At 58.0% G+C, this 21,146-nt stretch overlaps 1 protein-coding gene across 7 annotated transcripts in view; it reads right to left on the bottom strand.

Moving 5' to 3' along the window:
• VAV2 (vav guanine nucleotide exchange factor 2) overlaps window positions 1-21,146 on the bottom strand; it is a 236,379-nt gene that overhangs the window by 14,295 nt on the left and 200,938 nt on the right. For 3 of the 7 annotated variants that reach the window (XM_009187902.3, XM_009187906.3, XM_009187903.3), the window contains 14 exons: window positions 20,144-20,239; window positions 19,073-19,141; window positions 15,544-15,630; window positions 12,837-12,922; window positions 11,931-12,063; window positions 11,506-11,559; window positions 10,834-10,848; window positions 9,450-9,559; window positions 8,016-8,117; window positions 7,209-7,297; window positions 4,077-4,093; window positions 3,302-3,323; window positions 2,144-2,271; window positions 805-879 (listed from right to left, as the gene is read on the bottom strand). In XM_009187902.3, the coding sequence (XP_009186166.1) occupies window positions 805-879; window positions 2,144-2,271; window positions 3,302-3,323; window positions 4,077-4,093; window positions 7,209-7,297; window positions 8,016-8,117; window positions 9,450-9,559; window positions 10,834-10,848; window positions 11,506-11,559; window positions 11,931-12,063; window positions 12,837-12,922; window positions 15,544-15,630; window positions 19,073-19,141; window positions 20,144-20,239 (1,083 nt within the window). The remainder of the gene's footprint in view (window positions 1-804; window positions 880-2,143; window positions 2,272-3,301; window positions 3,324-4,076; window positions 4,094-7,208; window positions 7,298-8,015; window positions 8,118-9,449; window positions 9,560-10,833; window positions 10,849-11,505; window positions 11,560-11,930; window positions 12,064-12,836; window positions 12,923-15,543; window positions 15,631-19,072; window positions 19,142-20,143; window positions 20,240-21,146) is intronic. The other 4 variants (XM_009187904.3, XM_003911125.5, XM_009187905.4 and 1 more) reach the window with 2 other exon arrangements.

Here is a 21,146-nt window from a genome sequence, read left to right as displayed (position 1 = left end):
ATTCACCATGCAGATGGGGTAACTGAGGCCTGGGGAAGGGAAGGGACCTGCCCCAGGCCACCTAGTGAGTTCGTGACCCTTGTCTTCCCCTGGTGCCTGGTCCCCTTGGTCATCCAAAGCACGCTAAGTGCTGAGCACTTGCCCTTTCAGCAGAGGTGGCACACAGGCTGACAGGACCGGGGCTGGGGTGGGGGGCACCGGGGCTGCCACAGTGGGGTTGGGCACCTACCCCCTGCACCTTCAGAGCTTTCACACTTTCATTTTAACTTGTCCTTTTGGGGGTGGAGGTGGGGTAACTCATTTTACTCAAGGCTGACTGCTGCCTTTCGTCACAGAGTCGAGAATTTGCTCCATACCCCTCAGATGAAAGCAACACCATATTGCCTTTGTTTTAAATAGCATAAAGTCTAGCTTTGAATCCATATGGTTGAGGGGAGCCTTTTTTTTCTTCTAAGGCTGCGTAATAGTCCAAGAGAACTTATAGAGTCCCCGAAATCTGGTGAAAGGCAGCTGGCTGGTCTTCACCCCATCACAACTGCTGCAGAGATGCCCGTTTTGGTGTTTCTAAAACCACAACGAGATGCCACCCGATGGGCTGAGCCCTTTACACACAGGACAGCGTGCTGCCCCACAGCCCCCACCCGTCTTCTCTCTGGGCTCCAGCTCCAGGAAGCAGCTCACAGCAGCCTAAATTTAGCAAGGACGTCCCGAACAAGCCAAAAATGTCCACGTGAGGAGACAGCTCCCAGAACCCTCAGCACCCAGGCCACCGTGCTCCGGAAGCTTCTGTGGGAAAGGACTCACCCTTCCATCCACAGGGCAGGGCTTCACAGATGAGCTGGGGAAATACCCTGACTTCCTGGTTTGCACCAGACGACCCTGGCAGAGGAAAGAGATGGTTAGGACCAGGGGGCCGAGCCTGGCCTATGGGAGTGTGGGGCCATGTAGATGGACTCAATCCAGGTCCTGGAGGGTGGGAGAGCCAACGTCTTCCTTCCTAACCTCAGCTGACCTGGGAGCCAGTTAAGGCAGGGAGGTGCCGGGAGTCCCACCCTAGACATGAGAGCACTAAGGCCTGGCAAATCAGCAAAGCACCTCTGCAAGGCCCTCCAAGAAGCTGGCAGTCCTGTTCATACCCTGGGAGGGACAGAGCAGGACTGAGACTCTGCACAGCACACATGGCCTTTTGCGCCCTCTGAACCCCCTGTTACATGAATGTAGGGTCTGGCACAAGAAATTCATCACCGACTATGGACTGATAATGACCACGACAAAATGACCACAGCATCATTGTAACCTGAACATTAATACACGTTCGGCTCTAACGTCAGCTCCCACGGGAGGCTGCTTTGCTGGGCTAAATGCCATCAAGGTCCTGTGGTGCTCTGCTGACCTGTGGGTCTTGGGGCTCCCTTGAGCACTGGGGCTTGGTAGAGGGGCCCAGGAGCAGGTGTCTGAGTCCTTGGCTCAGACGCCCCAGTGCCAGCATGCTCAAAGACGTGGGGTCTCAGTGTGTCAGGAGGAAAGCAAATGCTCCCAGCACCCTTTACAGCCCAGCCATCGGCCGAAGGTGGGGATGAACACCCACAAAGGTCTCCACTCTGTAGGCCTTGGAAACAGAGCAGCACATTCCTGGCTCAAAACCATAAACCACATCATGATGACGCCATCTGTGCCCACCTGGGGAAGGAGCAAACCTGCCCACTCACCCCACGATCGCACAAAGGTTGCTGACCTGAACTGAGGTAGGGGTGGGGAGGAGGGTAGGCATGGTGTGGCCAGGGCAGAAGCCTGAGGAGGGCCTATGGGACACAACAGAGGCAGGAAGGACAGGGGCCAATGGAGAAAGGCTTGGGTGCCAGGGCAGGAGGGCCTCTCCCGGGAAGGGACGCTGCATCCCCTACCATGTGAAAGCAAACACCCGGGGAAAGACCAGGCTAAGGTTCCCAAGAACGCATGCCACAGTGCAGAACAGGGGCACTGAGGCAGGAGAGGCCTTGCTAGCCACCCTGTGCCGCCTCCTCCCTGGTGATCTCTCAGCCCTCTGCCTCTGCCTGGGATACGCAGGACTTTATGTTTCTGCCCCAGGGAGCAGGCAGGAGCCAGAGCCGGGGACTCGACCCTCCCAGGCCCCAGGACCCACCTCCCACCACGGAGACTCAGGGTCACCCCTCAGCAGCTCAAGCACGTCGCCCGTCTGGAAGGTCAGCACAGGCTTCCCGGGAGGGGCTGGGTTGCCATGGTAATTCTGCATGGCCACCATCTTGGGACCTGCAAAGGACAGGACATCTCACTCGGTGACTCAGCAGCTCACTCGGTGACTGACTTGGCCCCGGCCCGCAGCCCACCCCATCACCGAGCTCGGCCTCCCCCAGCACACACAGCCCTGCGCCTGCATCTCCCCTCCCTAAATCCTTCCCATAAGCCTCGTGTCTTTTTGATAAACATCATAAGTAAATTATTCATGCAATAAACAGATTCAGGGGTCATCACGGAACAGCAACTTATTTTCAGATGGCACTTTGTGCTTTCTTCCAACACCCTTCAGATCTGTGGCCCCCAGGCAGCTGTGCGGGGCAGAAGACGAGGGATCCCTCGTGTCAGAGACGGGTGAGGGGTCAGCAGGCCCAGCAGCTTGCCCAAGGCCACAGAGCTCACAGAGGAGCTCTGGGCCTGAAATGGGGATCCTGGCTGTGCCCCCAAGGAATCTGGAGGCTGCTCTTAGACAAGCCTTGCTCTGACCCAGCCCTGCCTGTAGCTCTCAAAGAGCCCACGTCTCTCCCAGCCCAGCTCCTGCCTGGTCCCAGCAGCAGCGGTGTTTTCCATCTTTTGTCTTCTGCTAATGAGGGTGAGGCTGTACTGAGCACTGCCTGGACTGCACTCAAGTTTGCAGATAACACGATGCTTTCTACGGTGTGTCTAAAAGCATGTTTCCATTAAGCAACCCACAGCAAGGCAGGAAGGGGATGGAGGACATGGTGGGAAGATGGCAGCGCCTTTTGGTCTCAGGTCTCTGGCTGCAGCTCCATGCCCCTCCCCGGCTAGAAGACCCTTGCCCCTCTGCAGGCTGGGTCCTGTCCCCACAGCCTGTTGCTGCCTTATCAGAAACAGAGCCAACTCCCAAGGAGGTGCCACGGAGGCCAGAGAGGCAGGAGGGAGGGGCCCCAGGCGGCGGCATCCAGGAGCCTGGAGCAGCTGGTGGCTGGGCAGACCCGGCCATCCCCACACCTAGGCCCTGGCTCAGCTCCCAGGTGACGGCTGACATGGGTGACAGCAGAGGGTCCAAGTCCAGATGACTCACCTGGTCCCGCTCCGGAGGCGTCCTGTGAGGACAAGGACAGAACACAGTGATGAGAGAAAGCTGCTCCTTGACTGTGGCCAATGCACTGATCCACCCCCACTCCCTATCCCCACTTGTTCCCAGATAGAGGGACCAAGGCAGGAGCAGGGCAGGAGAGGGACACTGTTCTCTATGTGACTCCCACCCTGGCAATATACTCCACCTCTGTACACCTCCACTCCTGGAAGGTCTGTGCCCTTCCCTCTCCCTCTCCTTACCACGAGCCCCCACCTCCTCCAGGAAGCCTGCCCTGACCACCTGCTCTGAGCCTGGGCTTTGTGGTCTCCATCTAGGACACACAATGCCAAATACAACAAAGTTTCCCTCCTCCATGAAGGCTGGTTCATGTGGACCTCATAGCTCGAGGGGTACATGAAGCCCCCAAAGTGACTCCATCCCCACATCAGCTAAAGAGAGGGCTCTGAGCCAACTGGGGGACTTGGGGACAGGAGGGCTGGCACGCAGGACCCAGAGCTGTACCCACAGCCGCGAGCAGCCAGTGGGCAAGGGAATGGGGGGGGCAGCTAGGATAGGAAGACATCGCTGGGGCCCCTAGGAAGACTCTACTGACACCCACCAAGGAAAGCAGAGGCCTCTTGTGACTGAAAGCGGCTCATCCAAGCCGGTGTGGCTCCAGGAGTGGTGAGAGGCAGACAATTGGGTATTTCTGGCTCTGGGCACACAGGGCTGTGGCGGGGGCGGGAGCAGAGGGAGGGGAAACAGTTTGCGGACTTACCAGATCTGCAGGAGAAGCTGGAAAGGAAGCAGGTCCGGTGTTAGAGGGGAGGCCACCGATGCCAAGGCCCCGTGCGGCTCTCACTCATACCGACCCAAGCCTCTGGGACAAGCTTAAGATGGTAAGTGAGCCAAGCTACAAAGTGGTCTGTTTTGGACATGGATCATGGACACGCAGGCCCAAGCTCATGGCTGTGAAAGCCTCTCGGTTACTTCTGGCAGCAAATTCTGAGCTCTGGCTTTAGGGGGCCCGTGGGAGAACTCGGACCGGATAATAGACCTGAGCCGGCGAAAAGGTTGTCCCGCCTGGGCCACAATTGCTTAGTGAATGGCGGCTGCTGGCTGGCAAGTGACTGAGGAGGCATCGGTAGGCATGCTACCTGCCACAATCGCTTAGTGATGCCTGCTGGGGCAAGTGATGAGGAGGCATCATGCTACTTGCCACAATTGCTTAGTGATGCCTGCTGGGGCAAGTGATGAGGAGGCATCATGCTACCTGCCACAATCGCTTAGTGATGCCTGCTGGGGCAAGTGATGAGGAGGCATCGGTATGCATGTTACCTGCCACAATTGCTTAGTGATGCCTGCTGGGGCAAGTGATGAGGAGGTACTGGTACGCATGCTACCTGCTTACCGTCCTCAGCTCAGACACCCAGGTGCCGACATGCTCAAGGACACAAGACCTCAGTGTGTCAGGAGGAGAGCCAATGTTCCCAAGACCCTTTAGGGCCTAGCCATCTGGCAAGCTGGCTGCCACCCACCACCAGAGGAGGCAAGGAGCCCAACAGCTTACACACACGGCTGACATGACCTCCACCCCACCCAGCACTCACAGTGCAGACGGCCCTGGACAGACAGGTATCCACAGACACCAGAGAACAGGTTCCAGCTCAGTGGGCAGGGGTCGGGGGGTCAGCTGGACAGCAGCTATGACTGTGCCTGATGAAGGCTTCCCACAGGAAAGGCTCTCAGGAGACGCCAGTATCTCTCCGGGACATCTCAGCCCCCATGGGCAGCAAACAGCTAAACCAGCCTGGGCAGAGCCCAGAGGTGAAAGCTACAATGGTCAAAGGAACACTGCCCAGAGCCAAACCACAGAGCAAAGGTAGAAGCCTGGACCAGAGGGAAGGCAGCTTGGACATTCTTAAAGGAAAAATAGCTACAAGTGGCAAGGACAGTGTCTCCCGGCAGAGGGATGAGGAGGGGGACAAGGACACAGGCACTGGGGGAGTCCCAGGTCCCTGAGGATGGAGCTGGGGCCAGCCAGGGCACTGCCAGGACATGGGAGAATGCGGACAGCAACGCTGGCTTCCAAAAGACCTGCAGTTGCTTCTCTGGTGGAACCCTAACTACACATACTAGGAAAAACCGAAAACCACACAGAGGTGGGGCAGGCGGGCACGCACGTCCGCAGAAAGCAGGACAATGCCCGGGGCCTCGTGGCAGCTGGCTTTGCCTGGGGATAGCAGGAGTAGTTTTTCTCTCCTCCTTTACACTTCTCTACATTTTCCAAATTTTCTTTCTTTTTTTTTTTTTTTTTTTTTTTTTTTTGAGACGGAGTCTCGCTCTGTCGCCCAGGCTGGAGTGCAGTGGCGCCATCTCGGCTCACTGCAAGCTCCGCTCCCAGGTTCACGCCATTCTCCTGCCTCGGCCTCCTGAGTAGCTGGGACTACAGGCGCCCGCCACCGCGCCCGGCTAATTTTTTGTATTTTTTTTGTAGAGAATTTTCCAAATTTTCTATGGAAAATCAGTAATTAATAATCGGGGGCAAAACAGAAAAATCACAGAAAAAAGAAAACTTGGCAGGAAATATACCAAAATACCGCCTTTCATTATTTCTAAGCAAGTTCACGGGTGATGCTTTCTTTAAAATTTCATTTCTTTTTTTCTTTTTCTCCAAATTTTTGGTAAGTAAATGTATTACTTTTAGAATCAGAAAAAGAAAAAAAAAGGTTCTGAGTGGCTGCAGCCAGTCGTCTGGGAGAGGGACATGCGGCCACAAGAGGGCAGTATGGATGGACACAGCTGAAAAGCCGCGTTCAGGCCACAGGCTGCCTGCAGAATCCTCCAGTACTAACTCCAGGGGCTGCGGGATCCTGCACACAGCTGGGGGGCTGCATTGGGCCTGTGGTGGGGACAAGGGGGTCCGGGCTGACCTTCTGGCCCTCTCCCCAGGTTAGGGTACTGGGCTGGCACTCACAGTAGATGATAAATTAACTATTGATCTAAAGTCACAGCTCAAAATGTATTCCGGGCGCTGGCGTCTCCGGGTGACAAGCTGGCCTGACTTGTTTTTCTGTCTTAAAACACTTGCAGGAGGCCCAAGGAGACAAGACCCAGAGACTTGGCCTGGGGCCACCGGGGGCTCTTTGTTGAATGGAAACTCCGCTAAGAAGTGCAGACAAATTGCCGAAAGTTTCAAGCCTCAGTTTCTGGGGCTGATGATGGAGGTGACATCCTGATGTCTGAAACCTCTCTGGAGAGAACCATCTCAGGCTTTGCACCACTGTCCAGCTGCCCGGAGCTGGGCACAACCCCAAATGTATGCCCCCCAACCCAAGATGCTTCAGGGGAGCCTCCAGGGCGCATCTCTGCCTCTGCCCACTGCCAGCCTGGCTCAACCCTCTCCCCTCCCTGAGCCTCAAGCTACCCTAGAGGGGCATGAACAGAAGGGAACCACTGTAAGTGCCATGTGTGTACACGTGCATGTGCGTGTGTGTATGAACCATTTACTAACATGGCTACAGCTACTGATGGCCAGGCTCACCCACCGGGAGAAGCCAGGGTGACTGGTGTTTCTGTGATGAGAAACCTCCATGCACCCATCGAGAATGTTCTGTGCCGGGTTTGGGGATGGAGATTCCAGAAGCTTCCTCCCAGAGCGGGGCAGAGGATGTAGGAGATGGGGAGGGGTCCTCGAGTACCCATTAGGAGAGAGGCCTTGGAATGGAATTCATCCCAGCTGTGTCTACTGATAAGTGTGTGACGTGTGGCAGATGTCTGCCCCAGGGCACATAAGCACCAGTGTCCTCATCTGGTCCCTGCCCCATGGAAGATGGTGCCTGAGGCCCAGTACCCGGGTGGTAGAGGGCAGAAGTGAGTGGGCACAGTCAGGGACTCGGGGGGTACTCACTAAACTTGCAGGGAGGTATCACTTCCAGGCACTCCTTGTGTGCCCCGACGCCACACTTGGTACACATGTATCCTTGGTAGAAGGTGCCTCTGCACAGGGGAGGGCGGGAGGTGAGGTTGAGGCTGGGGCCGGCTCCTCATGCCTCTCTGCCAAGGTCAAGGCCCTTGTTCCCACCCAGGCTCACCTGGCTGGCTCCCTCCCAGCACACACATCCCTCACAGCCCTGAGTATCCAGGACCCTCCTTTACCAGGCAGCCTGACACCTGCTTTCCCCTACTTACCCCAGCCTGCCTCCCCGCCCCACACAGCATCCCGGGCACCCAGGGACAATCGCCCCCTGGCTAGATCTGAAACTCCAAGGGCTTGGCTGGGCCTCTTTTTTTTTTTTTTTGAGACAGGGTCTCACTCTGTCACCCAGGCTGGAGCACAGTGGTGACATCGCAGCTCACTGGAGGCTCAATCTCCAGGGCTGAATCAGTTCTCCCACATCAGCCTCCTGAGTAGCTGGGGCCACAGGTGCAGGCCAACACGCCTGGCTGACTTTTGTATTTTTTGTACAGACAGAGTTTTGCCATGTTGCCAGGCTGGTATTAAACTCCTGGGCTCAAGCGATTCGCCTGCCTCAGTCTCCCAAAGTGCTGGGACTTGAGCCACCATGCCTGGCACGGGCCTGACTCTTGTGGGATATACCCCCTTAACCCCTCAGGGCCTCCCACAGGGAACACAGGACAGAGAGAACACTAAGCTCCCTCGGGGACCTGGGGTGGGCGTGGATCGAGGTGAGGGCTGAAGGAGGGGGTTTCCTACCTGAGGAACATTTTGCAAGCTTTGCAGTTGGTGGTCTTGTCAAAGGTGTACATCTGGAAACTGTGGTGGTTGGCATTGGCTTTGTCCGGCTTGATGTTTGACCTGGCAGGAGGGAAAGAAAGCAGACGCTACACCCACCAGATTCCCCGAGCCCCGTCATGTGGCCATCCTGGGAACTAGCTGGGCTCCAGACCAAGGCTGTGCAGAATCCGGGAGGGCCTGGACTCCAAGCCTGGCTCTGCCCCCGACACGGGGCAGACTCGGAACCCAGACTCCCTGCTGGTAGAAGGCAGGTCAGACAGGAAGCTTTAACACTGCTGCACTGGCCTGACAGAACCTTCCAGGTGGTGGTGGTGGTCTAAGGTCCTGACTGGGATTGGATGTGGGCAGGTGTGGCCATTTGTTAAAACTCAGAAAACATATGCTTAAGATTTGTTTGCCACATTGGATATAAGCTTGAAATTTCAGAAGCTAAACAAATATTGGGCCCCTTGAGGTACGTAGCGGGGCTGCACTGGTGTGCAATTCACTTTGACACAGACCCGCTATTGCATGGCCAGGGGTGGGGTGGGGTGACGCGGACAGCGGCGGCGTGGTGAGAAGACAGCTATTCACCATCATGTTGCTTCAGCTTCCATGAACACTTGAACTTCTCCACAATAGGATGTTGGGAAGAAAATTACAGGCCAGGGAAAGCAAGTGGCAGAAGAGAAGATGCCCCAGGCCTCCCCCACAGAGCCTGGGTGCAAACGACGTGGCTGCATCTATTCCCACGAGCCAGGCCCCGGCCCCGCTGTGTCCAGTGGTTCCCTTTCGATCCTCCCAAGAAGTCCGGAACACAGGCCTTCTCCTCTCCATTTCACCAGCAGAAACGGTCAGAGAGGCGAGCGCACCTGCCCGCAGAGCTCAAGCACAGACGACCCTGCTGGCCCTCCAGGGTCCGTGTTCCCGGAACCCACTCATCACCTTTCTCTGTTTCACATATCTAGGGGTACCTCTTGGATTTCATGGAAAAATAGTTCTGTGGCTTCAAAAACAGGTGTCAAGCCACCAGCCCGTAAGACCCTGAAGACTGGGGTCACCAGGAATCCTCTGGCATCATGGCCACTCCCAGCCAGTCACTGCTCTGTGGGCCAGGCGTGCCAGGCTCAGGCTCAGGGGTGGAATGGCTCATTCCAGCAGGACAGCGGAGCCTGCCTGGGACAGGCTGTGGCAGAGGGAGAGCCCTCTCACTCTGGATCGATTGTTAAAGAGGATGCCACCGAGGGAGGCTGGCGTCCCAGGGGTGATGGAGGTTGTCTGTGTCCCTGACATTCCAACTTTGCCTCCCTCCACCCCTGGTCTGACAGGAGTCACAGACACAATCCACCTGGGCTTCCGCCCCCCCATACAACTGATCTGCACGGGACCTGGGGGCTGCCACCTGGAACTCACATGGCCATCTCAAACTGCTCCATCCATTTCCTCTTCATATCTTCTGTTTTGCAGAAAAACTGGAAACCTTGCTTTCCTTGAAGGTGAATTAGGTAGAAGCCGTAGGACCACTGTGGGGGAGAGAGGCCATGCTTGCCACGGACACGGCTTCAGACATCCTGGCACGTGCCCATGTGTACTCTTGCCTGTGCAGTATGTGCACGTGTGGGTGCCCGTGCCTGTGTGAACACGTTCTCACGTGTGTACCTGCACTCTTGCCCACGCTGTATGTGCACACGTGTCTCTGTATGCATGCATGCATAGCTGTGCGCTCGCATCCTCCCGTGAGAATACATATGTGCTTGTGCCTTCACCTGTGCATGCATACGAGTGTGCTGTGTGCATGGGTGTGCATCTGTGCCCGCACGCGTCTATGTGTGTGCACCTGTGCCTGAGTGTACCCAGTGCTCCTGTGAGCATGTGCGCGCACACACTTGTGTCTGTCCCTGCAGGTACACACATGCTCTAACATGTATGATGCATGTGCACCCATGCTGTGTGTGCTCTCCTGTGGGTGCACACACATGTGCACGGGCAGATCTGCACACCTGCCTGTGCCCGTGTGCGAGGATGCTCCACCGAGTGGATATGTAGATGCATGTTCAGTGCGGGCAGGACCCCAGGGAGGATGAGCTCGGGGCCCCACCCAGGGCCCCTCCACGAGGCCTGACCACCCACTTTCACTTCCTAAATGTGATGCTAAAAAAACCTCACTTCTCTGAAGTAGAACAATAACAACAAAAAAGCAGGGAACAGCCATGGGCCTGGGGCTCCCTCTGCGAAGCCATCCCCCACTGAGCAACCCACAGCTACCCCCTTCCCTGCCTCCCCTTCGGCCACCCCACAGGCCTCGCCATCTCTCCGAGCTCTTGGACAAAGTGGTTCAGAAAAAAGAGTTTGGCAAATAGGAGCCCACTGGGTTAGAAAAGATGGCGGGAAAGAGGAAGGAAGGGAGGGATGGAGAGAGGAAGGGCGGAGCGGGATGGGAGGAGGAAAGACACAAGGAAAGAGAGAGGAAAAGGGGAGGAAGAGGGAGGGAGGAGGGAGAGAACACAGAAAAACAAAAAGGATGATGGAGAGCTGGAGAGAGACCGAGAAACCCCAGCTTCTGGCCCGAGCTCCAGCGACTGAGGGTCACGGGGTTTTCCTTTCACACTGTCTTTGTGGGTCTTTCATCATGAATATAAATCATTTCATCATTGAGAGAGGGAGAGGAGGACGGAGGACCAAGAAAACCAGGAGCCCAGGCCCTCAGGCCCCTGGGTCCCCTGGCTCTGGGCAGAAGTGCCAGCACCAGGCTGGGATGATTGAGGCAGGTGGGAGGACCTGGGCGCTAGGTGCTTACCATTTTCCCGTGAGACTAGGAAGCATGAGGAGAGGAGAGGAAGGGGGAGATGGTCAGTGAGAGGCTCAGCCCGGCCCCGTGGTGGGTGCCGCGGTGTGGGGGCGCCAGGAGCCCTGGCAGGTGGGACACCCTCCAGTGCCCAGGTTGGGGGTGGGGCAATCAGTGGGAAAAGGACTTTCTTCCCCGAGTGTTGGCTGCTGGAGGCAGGGACTCGTGGGCCCGTTATTTGTCTTGGGTATCAGGGCAGGGAGGGTCACCCTCAACGGCTCATCCAGCCTGCACTCGCTGGGTCTGGACCAGGGCTACACTGCCAGCCCTGGACGCCAGGGCCCGGACTTTCAGAACATGGGCTCCTGACCCCCCGCCCCCCGCCCCACCAGGGCTGAACACAGTAGGTGCTCAAGTGCCATGGGCAAAAGCCTCAGCTGAAGCAGGACTGAACCAGAGAGCCAGGCAGCAATAGCCCTGTAGCCATGGTCCTGCCCCACAGCAGGTTTGGCCCCGCCCCTATAGCCCTGGCCCCACCCCCTGGCAGCCACAGGCCCACCTCTGCAGTCCTGGCCCCGCCCTAGCAGCCACAGGCCCCACCCCTGCAGCCCTGGCCCCGCCCCAGCAGCCACAGGCCCCGGTCAGCTACATGTAGTGTCTTGGACAAGTCACAGCCAGACCTACCCACAGCCCTCCTCCAAGCACTGCAGGGTGGGACGGGAGAGGAAAGCCTGCTTGCTACAAGGGACAACATGGGCTAGAGTCAGGCTGGTCAGATGGAAAGCCGAGGTTGAAAGCCCCACCCTCGCTAGAGGCCTTGGGCAGGCCTCTCCCCTCTGCTCCAGTCACCCCACTGAAGTGGGAGTGGGATTCTGGTCTCGCTCACCCATCTGGGGGGCGCTGGGCCCGGCGAGGAGCAGGGGTCATGATGGCGAGGCAGTGACTCAGAGGGGAGGCTTCCTGCAGGGCGAGGACGCTCACCCCAACCCGCCCGGCCAGCATCAGCGGCTGACTTCGAGTCCCCTTCCCTTGGGGTCTGGAACCCAGTGCCTCTCTCCAGGCCACCCCCACGTTCCTGGGTAGTGGGGGGCGGACCCGGAAGGCCCCACCTTCTTGACGTCCTTGTTGTTCATGGGGTCATCGGTCATCTTGTGGAAAAGCAGCTCGATGATCTCCTTGAGCTCGTAGTTGTAACCCTTCCGCTTGCAGACGATGACCACCTTGTCAAACAGGAACAAGTACCTGGGCCAGGCAGCGCAGCGGGGCGTCAGCACCCCGGCACTGTGTGCTCTGCTCCGAGGAGGCAGCAGGAGCTGAGCCTGGGGCTCTGGCACGCGGCTCCCTCTCCAGGCCAGCCCTGCCCTCACCTGGCTCACCAGGCTAACGCTGAGCCTCGGTCAGGTCTCGGCTGTTCCCACACTGCTTCTCCAGGAAGCTTTCCTTGGCTCCCTACCCTCGTGACTGAGGCTGTGCCAGGAGCCCTTCAAGGGGCTGCTGCACCTCCCCCACGCGGGCCTCCCGTGCAGCACTGAGCCCTGACGGCCACTCCCAGTTGGTTCCGCACTGGACTGGGAGCCTCAAGAGGGCGGGACCCAGATCTGCTGTGACCCCTGCCCCAGCGCACAGTAGGTGCACAAGGAGGGCCCTGGACAAGCCTGGGCCACCGTGGACCTGGACACTCTCTGGCAGTCATTTGGCAAAGAGCTCATCCAGCCACTCTAGGCCTGTCTTGGGTCCCCGGAGGCGGAGCATTGGCAGTGAGAGGCCTGGCCCTCACCGATGGCTGCCCCAGCCCAGCTTGGTGCCCGCCACAGGCACGAAAGCCCCACTGCCATGGCGCCCGCTTGCTGACGAGAAGGAAGGAAGCAATTGAAACTGAACAACACCAAGCCACCACCAGGCAGCTCTTTCCACAGGAAGGCCCGGCTTCCAGAACCACTTAGGAGCGGCTCCCTGGCAGGGAGAGCCAGACCCTGGCGGGATGCCACCCAGCCCACAGCACGAGCCCCGCTCACCTGTCCTGCTTGGTGTGGTTGACTATGGACCGGACTTTCAGTTCCCCGTCAATCTTTGGTCTTCCAAATTCCTCCAGTTTCACTTGCTGGGAAGAAGGAGAGGGGCCGTCAGCCGGGGCTGGAAAGCCCCAGTTCTCCTGACCACACGGGCAGGGCAGACTGTCGCGCACCGAAGGGAGCTCCCCACAGGCAGCAGAGGCGGGACAAAGGGAAACAGCCCCCGTGGCTCCCAGCTGGTGCTCAGGATGGACGAGGGAGGGTGCAGAAAACTGGGAAGGGACGAGGCCTGGCAGCTTCTATCCCTTCCCTGGCCAGCCCCGCCAAGGGGCTCCCTTCAGCTCTGGGGACAAAGGGCGATTGACGGCGCCAGTTCTGTTCACAGGCCGCCACTGTGTGGAGTCCCAAGCGGGACCCGGTCGGAAAAGCCAGACGCCCAAGCCCGAGAACCCACGTTCGGGAGAAAACAAACAGCGCCTATCTACTGCAGGGCGGGTGGGGCCGGGGTCCTGCCGAGGGTGAGGCTTTGACTCAGACCCCTGTGTGGTTCGCTGAGGTTTCATTTTCGTTGTCTGTCTGGTTTTGTCTCTGACTCTTTTGGTTCAGAGAGAGTTTCTCTTGACATGTTCCCTGCGTGGCTTTCAAAGTGTCCATGCAGACAGGAAAAGGTGGAGGAAAATGCTTTAAGACGTGAACAGGGCCCTGCCTGGGAGGTGCTCGAGACACGGGCTCCGCGTTTCCTTCCAAGGTCTCAGCCCCAGAGGCTGCAAGGACAGCTTTGGTGCCACGTAGCCTCAGTCAACTTACTCCAGGCCTCCGATCTCAGCTCTCGCCACCTTCCCTGTGGTGATGGGATTCGAAGCCAGGACCGGGTACAGGGACTGGCTCATGGGGACGCTCGGCGCCTGCTGGCCATAGCGCCTGCTGGCCATGCTGTTTGATTCTTGTTGTTGTCGACGTTTTTGAGACAGTCCCACTCGGTCACCCAGGCTGGAGTGCAGTGGCGCAATCATGGCTCACTGCAACCTCTGCCTCCCGGGTTCCAGAGATTCTCCTGCCTCAGCCTCCCGAGTAGCTGGGATTACAGGCACCCGCCACCACGCCTGGCTAATTTTTGTACTTTTAGTAGAGACAGGGTTTTACCACGTTGGCTAGGCTGGTCTCAAACTCCTGACCTCAAGTGATGCACCCACCTCAGCCTCCCAGAGTGCTGGGATTACAGGCATGAGCCACCGTGCCTGGCTTGTTCTTGTTGTTTAATGAACAAGTATTGCTCCTATGTAAAAACTTAAAAAACAAAACAAAATGAACTTTTCTCCTCACGTCCTGCTCACTGTACGCATTTGCAAACGCCTCGCGCAGGAGCTCACGGCAGCATGGACCCACCAGGTGCTGATGGCATGGGGTGTGGCCGTCCTCGGCCTCCTCTGCACCCGCACACTTTAATTTATTTATTTTTTCTTTATTTTTTTTCTCTTTTTTGAGATGGAGTCTCACTCTGTCTCCCAGGCTGTAGTGCAGTAGCCGGATCTCGGCTCACTGCAAGCTCTGCCTCCCAGGTTCAGGCCATTCTCCTGCCTCAGCCTCCCGAGCAGCTGGGACTACAGGCGCCCACCACCTCTCCCGGCTAGTTTTTTTTTGTAACTTTAATTTATTTCTAAAATGAAAGATGAAGGGGGCAGTATCATAATGCCCTTCAGAAGCTTCTTTTTTTCTCTTTCATTGCCAATGTATCGCAGGTGCTTTTTTGTGCCCCGCGTTTGCCGAGGGCATTCTCTTCGTGCTGCTGGCACCGGGTGGGTGTGGCCTGGGCATCAGGGACCTTCCCCTGCCGGCTTCATGCGAGTGAAATCACCAGGGTGAAATGTTTGTGATTCACAACCAGGGGGTAATCCTGCCACCCAAAGGACCTTCTGGCAATGTCCAGAGGCATATTTGGTTGGCATCAGTTGAGGGGGTGGGGGTGCTACTGGCATCTGGTGGGTGGCAGCCAGGGACACGACTCCACATCCCGTAATGCACGGGGCAGCTCCCACAACCAAGAATGATCCGGCCCCAAACGCCAGCAATGCTGAGGCGGAGAATCCCAGGTTAGAACCGGCAGATCCTCGGAAAGTCTGCTCCCAGGCAGGACGAGGTGACTGACTCAGCAGCCCAAGCCTGGTCTCTGCAGGGCCAGGCTCTGGGGAGAGTCCCAGGAGGTGGTACCCCTGCCTGATGGAGTCCGAGGAGCAGAGGCGACTGCCGGCCCCACCAAGCCTGGGCCCAAACCCTGTCCATTGCCCCTGGAGGGGAGGGTCAAGGTGAGGGTGGGCCAGGGGTCCAGGGACCAGGGGGCGTCTCCTGCCCCTGGGAGCCACAGTTCTCCTCTTGGACTTGAAGGGATCTTCTGTCTAGGCTGCGGGGGAGAAAGGGGGCTGGGCAATGAATACAGTCCCTCCCCTGCCCCCTCCCCATCCCCTCCCCTGCCCCCTAAGCACAGGCCGTCTTCAGTGCACAGGGCACTTGGGTTGGCTGTGGTGGGCAAGGGAGCGTGGATGCTAGGGGGGTGATCTGAGATCAAACTCAGAAGCTGCCGGACACCACCCTCTCAACAGGCAGCCGTGGTGTGGCTGCCCGTGGAGCTCACTCAATACTGCGGCTGTGAACGTGACTTTATAGGCACTGTCCTCATCAACCTTCCCTAGCCTGAAGAGTCAGACCCACTCACCAAGTTTTCTATAGAACTCTGAAATTCGCTGATTTTCCTCAAGGTCTCCTTGTCCCGTTTAACTTCATTGATGTACATCGCTAAGTCCTTGAAAACAAGAGGCAGAGGGTGAGCGGGCTGTGCTGGTTGGGGTGTGTGTGTGTGAGTGTGGTGTGTGTGTGTGTGCACGTGTGTGAAAGCAAGCTGTGCGGGGTGGGTGGGGTGTGTGTGACTGTGTGTGTGTGCGAGCAAGCTGTGCGGGGTGTGTGTGATTGTGTGTGTGTGACTGTGTGTAAGCAGGCTGTACTGGGTGGGGGGTGTGTGTGTGAGAGCAAGCTGTACTGGGTGGGGGGTGTGTGTGTGTGATTGTGTGTGTGAGTGGGCTGTGCTGGGTGGGGGGTGTGTGAGCAGGTTGTGCTGGGTGGTGTGTGACTCTGTGTGTGTGTATGTGAGCAGGTTGTGCTGGGTGGGGTGTGTCTGATTGTGTGTGTGAGCAAGCAGTGCTGTGCAGGGTGTGAGCGTGAGTGTGCACACATGCACACACATGCAGGAGCTCAACCCCCAAGGACCTCCCCCCACCCAGCATCCAGGCGCTGGGCGTTTCTGGACCTCCTTCCTCCATCCTGCTGGGGAGGCTCCCCTCGAGACAGGACGGCTGAAAAGCATCACCTCCACATGACAGATGAGGAAACTGAGGCAGGGAAGGGAACACACTGACCGAGAGCCACACCTCGTCGGTGACAATGCCAAGAGCCCCAAACTCCTGGCTGGTGCTGCTTCTTTCTACCCCATCATGTGGTCCCTCTTAAACATCCTAACAGAGGGAAGCAGCCCTGTGTGTCGGAGCCACATCAGACCACAGAAGAGCCACCTAGACTTGGGCTGACCTAGGTCCCCGTTCTTGGGAAGCTTCCCCCTCCCCAGCCTCTCCAAGCCACGGCCTCCCCTTGGAGCCTGGACAGAATGAGGGGTCAGGAAGTCCCTCTCTCCATGGGTCTGGCCATCCCCAAACCAGCGTCCGTCTGCCGTGCTGCAATCCCCGCGTTGGCCACCAGGGAGCAGTGCCCACTTGAGTCCAGACACAAAACGCAGTATCTGGACCTGGCCCGCTTGGGAACCCAAGGGAGCCGGCCACGTGGGCGGTCCTGGCCCTGCCCACCCAGAGCAGCGGGTGGAATTCCCCAAAATGCAAGTGACCAGCCAGAGCCAGAGCCAGAGCCAGGTCGTCAGCAGGTTCCCATCCCTTCCGCCCTTCCTCGTTCCTAGAAGACTTCACAGTCAGCCCCCCACCCACCCCACAGCGAGGAGCTTCCTGGGGAGGTTGCAGCACGTTGTCTGAAAGGGGTGTTTTGTTTTCTTGTCCACTTGCCTTTAAAATGAGGAATAAATTCCCAGAGACAAGGACCCCAGTGGCGAGTCTAGAGCTCAGAACCCCCCCACCATGCACCGCCAACCCCAACAGCAGAAACATTACAACTCTGACCACTGTGGCCCCTGTGTGCACCTGGCCCAATGCCTGGCACGAAATAGGAACAGATGGAAGTTGCCCGAATGAATGAGCAGGTGAGGGAAATGTCTGTACTTTGATACAGAGGCAGGATTGCAGTCAGCTCATGGAGCTCAGACCTAAAACCGCAATTCCCCTGGAGACAAACCTCAGGGCCACAGAGGCACGGCGGCCGACTCTCAAAGACACTGCCTTACAAGGAGTGAGCTCTCAGTCCCGAGGGGAAATCAAGCCCAGGTACGGTGACGACTCCTAGAGTGGCTGCATGAATGACTTCCTAGATAAACTGGAAATCGATCCAAAGACTTCTAAAATCTCCCCCAGCCCTGAAGTCTCATGATGAGGTTCGGTGGCTCTCAGAAAGGCAGACGCACACCTGCAAGTCACAGAGTACTTTGTGCAGCACCATGAGCTACACTCCTGGGAAACTGTCCCGTCGAGGGGCTCAGAGCCACCCGCCAGCCAGACACCGAGTGCTGAGAGTATGAAATGCAAGACCACACTCAGGGCCCGGGTGCACGGCCCACTGCACCTGCTGTCACTGTCTCAGAGCCCCCGAGGACACATCCACGCTGGCTCACACACCGTGGCTCACAGCAGACAGGCCAGAGCAGCTGTTGGAGAGGGGGCGGCTTGCGGGCAGCAGAGCTGACACCAAGAAAGTTTTGTCAGCCCGTCACGGCAGGAAGCTTTCCTGCAGCACTCCTCAGGGTGCTCGCTGCCCAGTGGAGCCGAGCGCCACAGGAGCTGAAGGTCTCTGGGACCACCTCCCGTGCCCACACATGAGTGCCCACAGGATTGGGAATCAATTTCTCCCAGAGCACAAGCCCTGCTCAGAGAAACTCCTAGCACTGGCGGCCAAGCACTGGTCTCCACTCCCATCCTGGCCCAACAGCAGCTATAAATGGAGACAGATTACAGATCCGCCCCCGCCCAGGGGGAGCTCCTTAAATGAGGTACCTTGGAAAGGAAACGGGGCCCACAGCCCCAGGGGCTGCCCAGAGGGCAGGCGCCAGGTATCAGAGGGCAGGACTGCAGCCCTGAGGGGGGTTGGCAGAGGTGTCCCGTGCTCCCCACGAGGGAGATGCTGGGGGAGCCATCATCCCTCCATCCAGATCCGGCTGGAGGGGACCTACCCCATGCCGGGTGCCATGCCTGGCCTGGGGACACAGGTGACCGTGGCTGACACGGGCCTGGCTGGGAAGGGGCTGGCATGAACTGTGTCCAGGAGTAAGAGTGCCACCCATGGGGAAGCCAGTTCCCTGAGGATGGAACCCAGTCAGGGGCGATCCTCCCTGGAAAACGTCCTGTCCATGGCGAAGGCAGGATGAGCAGGACGCAGCCAGGTGACGACGAGGAGGGTGCACCTGAGACAACATGCGGACCCGGGGAAATGCAGGGCACGTGCAGGAGCCTGGGAGGGACCAAATCTGCCTGGAACTGTGGTAAACACAGCTGCAACACTGGGGGCAAGTATCCTGCAGGCCTGGAGTGCCAGAGTGAGGAGCCTATGCCTGCTTCATGGGCAGAGGGAGCCATGGAAGGTTTCGGAGCAAGGGAGTGACATGAGCTAAGCTCACTCGGACAAGGGGAGAAAGGGAGGCATGGCTGGCTTGGTGGCGGGTGGGGGTCCTTGAAACAGCCAGGAGTGAAGGAGCTCCCCAGGCAGGTAGCAGAGAGATGGCCCTGGGGTAGCATTTTAGAAGCAGAAGGCTCAGAGCTGGGAGTGAGAAGCACTGGGCCAGAAAGCCCTGGGGGGAAAGGAGGGGGAGGGGAGGTTCAAGGGAGGTCTTGTTGGACACGTGAGGTTAGGACCCGACATACCTGAGGGGGCACCTGACCTGCAGTGCCCTCCACCCGTCACCTCCACCTCCTGTGGGTCTCACCCCCTGCCCTGCCCCGCCCCAACTCCTGCTGTCCCAGGAAAATGTCTATAGTCACAATCGCGGCTTGTTAATGAGCCCAGTTCCAGTCCAAGACCACGCGGGCACGGTGTGCTAAGCCACGCGATGGCTTCTCCCCTGCCTCAGTTTACCCACTCACCTGCATAGCTTCCAGTGCTTCTTTGAGCTGCTGCCTCTCAGGCCGTTCCGCAGAATGGCTCAGAAGCTCCTGGAGCGGGGAGAAGAGTGTCATGTCTTACCACTCGGGGGTCCTGGCCTCTGCCCTGACCCCTACCCAGTGCAGGGGGTGAGCACAGAACAAAGTCCTCAGAGGAAATCCATCCCCACCTGCCAGCCCAGGCTGGGTTTGGCTGCCCACCACCAAAGGACAGAGAGTGACCCCTCCACAGGGGGACACCCCACTTCTTGGCAGGGCACTCCCAGATCTTGTGGATAAAGGAAGGGAGTGACCGTGAGAAGGGACATGAAGGCAGCAAAAAGCAAGGCACTGAGGCAGCAGTTCACGGGAAAAGGCCTCACAAGGTGGCTGGCAGGAACCACCGCCTTCCCTCCCAGGTCCTTCTTTCCTGAAGCCCTTCCATTTCCATTTCTGCTGTGGCCACCAGGAAGCTCAGAGATCAACCACAGTAGCATTCTCTTTTTTTTTTTTTTTTTTGACGGAGTCTCACTCTGTCGCCCAGGCTGGAGTGCAGTGGCCAGATCTCAGCTCACTGTAAGCTCCGCCTCCCGGGTTTACGCCATTCTCCTGCCTCAGCCTCCTGAGTAGCTGGGACTACAGGGGCCCGCAACCACGCCCGGCTAGTTTTTTGTATTTCTTAGTAGAGACAGGGTTTCACCGTGTTAGCCAGGATGGTCTCTATCTCCTGACCTCATGATCCGCCCGCCTCGGCCTCCCAAAGTGCTGGGATTACAGGCTTGAGCCACCGCGCCCAGCCCATAGTAGCTTTCTTATTCCTGGTGTGAGGACACATTTCTGTCTCCTTCAGTTTTCTGACCTCAGTAGTGACTTGAATCGTCTTCCCATGTATATTTACTGTGATAATCGTTCATCACACGCATTGAACAGTGAGAATGAGCTAAGCACGAACTGATTTGTTTATATTCAACTTAATCTGTCTGTGGGCTGCATCCCACACCCCCTGGAAGCTGCCGGCCCTCATCTGACTCTGGCAGTGATGACCGCACAGGCACCCGGGGCCCAGAGCCTCACCTTCAAGAGCAGGTGGTATTTGAGCACCCTCTGCATGGGGACCACCAGCAGGTCTTGTAGTTTAAATTTTCCATCCTGGACCTTCAGCGTGCACTCCTGGGAGGGCGACAGGGTGAAGGGAGAGCCCTCCCTGAGGAAAGCCTGAATCCACCCATCTGTATCCCCGCCCACAGAAAGGGGAGACCTAAGCCCAGAACTCGGGCCCAGACGTTTGGTTCTTCTCTAGCCAGGCTCCCAGAACCAGTCCATGCACCCGGTGTGTGCAGACGGATGGGCTTCACAACACGTGGGTGGGGGCGCGCCACCTCTCCCACCCTGATGTGTCTGCACTGGCCAGGCCAGGACGCAGTGAGCCATGTGCGATGCTACAGGAACCCTCCCCGGGCGCCTGCTGGGCCTGCCTAGATGTGGCTTTGACTCTTCCGCCAGGCCAGGTCCTTTGGAGAAGGGCAGCAGGGGCATCCCCCGTTGACCAGCCCCTCTCTGGTCTGGCCTCTGGGAGATGCAAGGTGGAGCGCCAGCTTGCACCGAGCTGTGGGGGCCACTCCCAGGAACCAGGGCGTTCCCTCATTCATTGTCTGGACTTTGGGGGGCATCGGGCATCTCCACTGGGGGGCCACGCTGCCTCCACCACTGCTACAGCCAGAGGGCTCTACACCAGGCTCCACGCAGAAAACAGGGTGTACTGACCAGATGGAGCCTGGAAACTCCAGCTGGGAACATGAGGGGCTGGGAGGGGCTCACGTGAGAAACTAGATGTTGATAGAGACTCGCCCTGGGCCTGGGGTGAGGATGCATGAGGGGTGGGTGGCCCCACGGTTCCCAGCAAATGTTACCTGGGGCTCCCTGAGGTCAGCAGAGGCCAGGGTCAGGGTCAGCCAGAGCCCCCAGCTGAGTTAGATTCAGTCCCAAGGCCCTTTCTCCATGGGGAGTCTCGCTGTGTCCTGGCCTGGGATGGTGACCTCCACCCGACCCCATCCCCAACCCAACACAATGCAAAAAA

The sequence above is a fragment of the Papio anubis genome, unplaced genomic scaffold (assembly GCF_008728515.1).
Source record: "Papio anubis isolate 15944 unplaced genomic scaffold, Panubis1.0 scaffold64, whole genome shotgun sequence".
In the NCBI taxonomy this organism is placed as follows: domain Eukaryota; kingdom Metazoa; phylum Chordata; class Mammalia; order Primates; family Cercopithecidae; genus Papio; species Papio anubis.
Note: the sequence above shows the minus strand (reverse complement) of the source record. Positions and strands in the feature narration are given on the sequence as shown.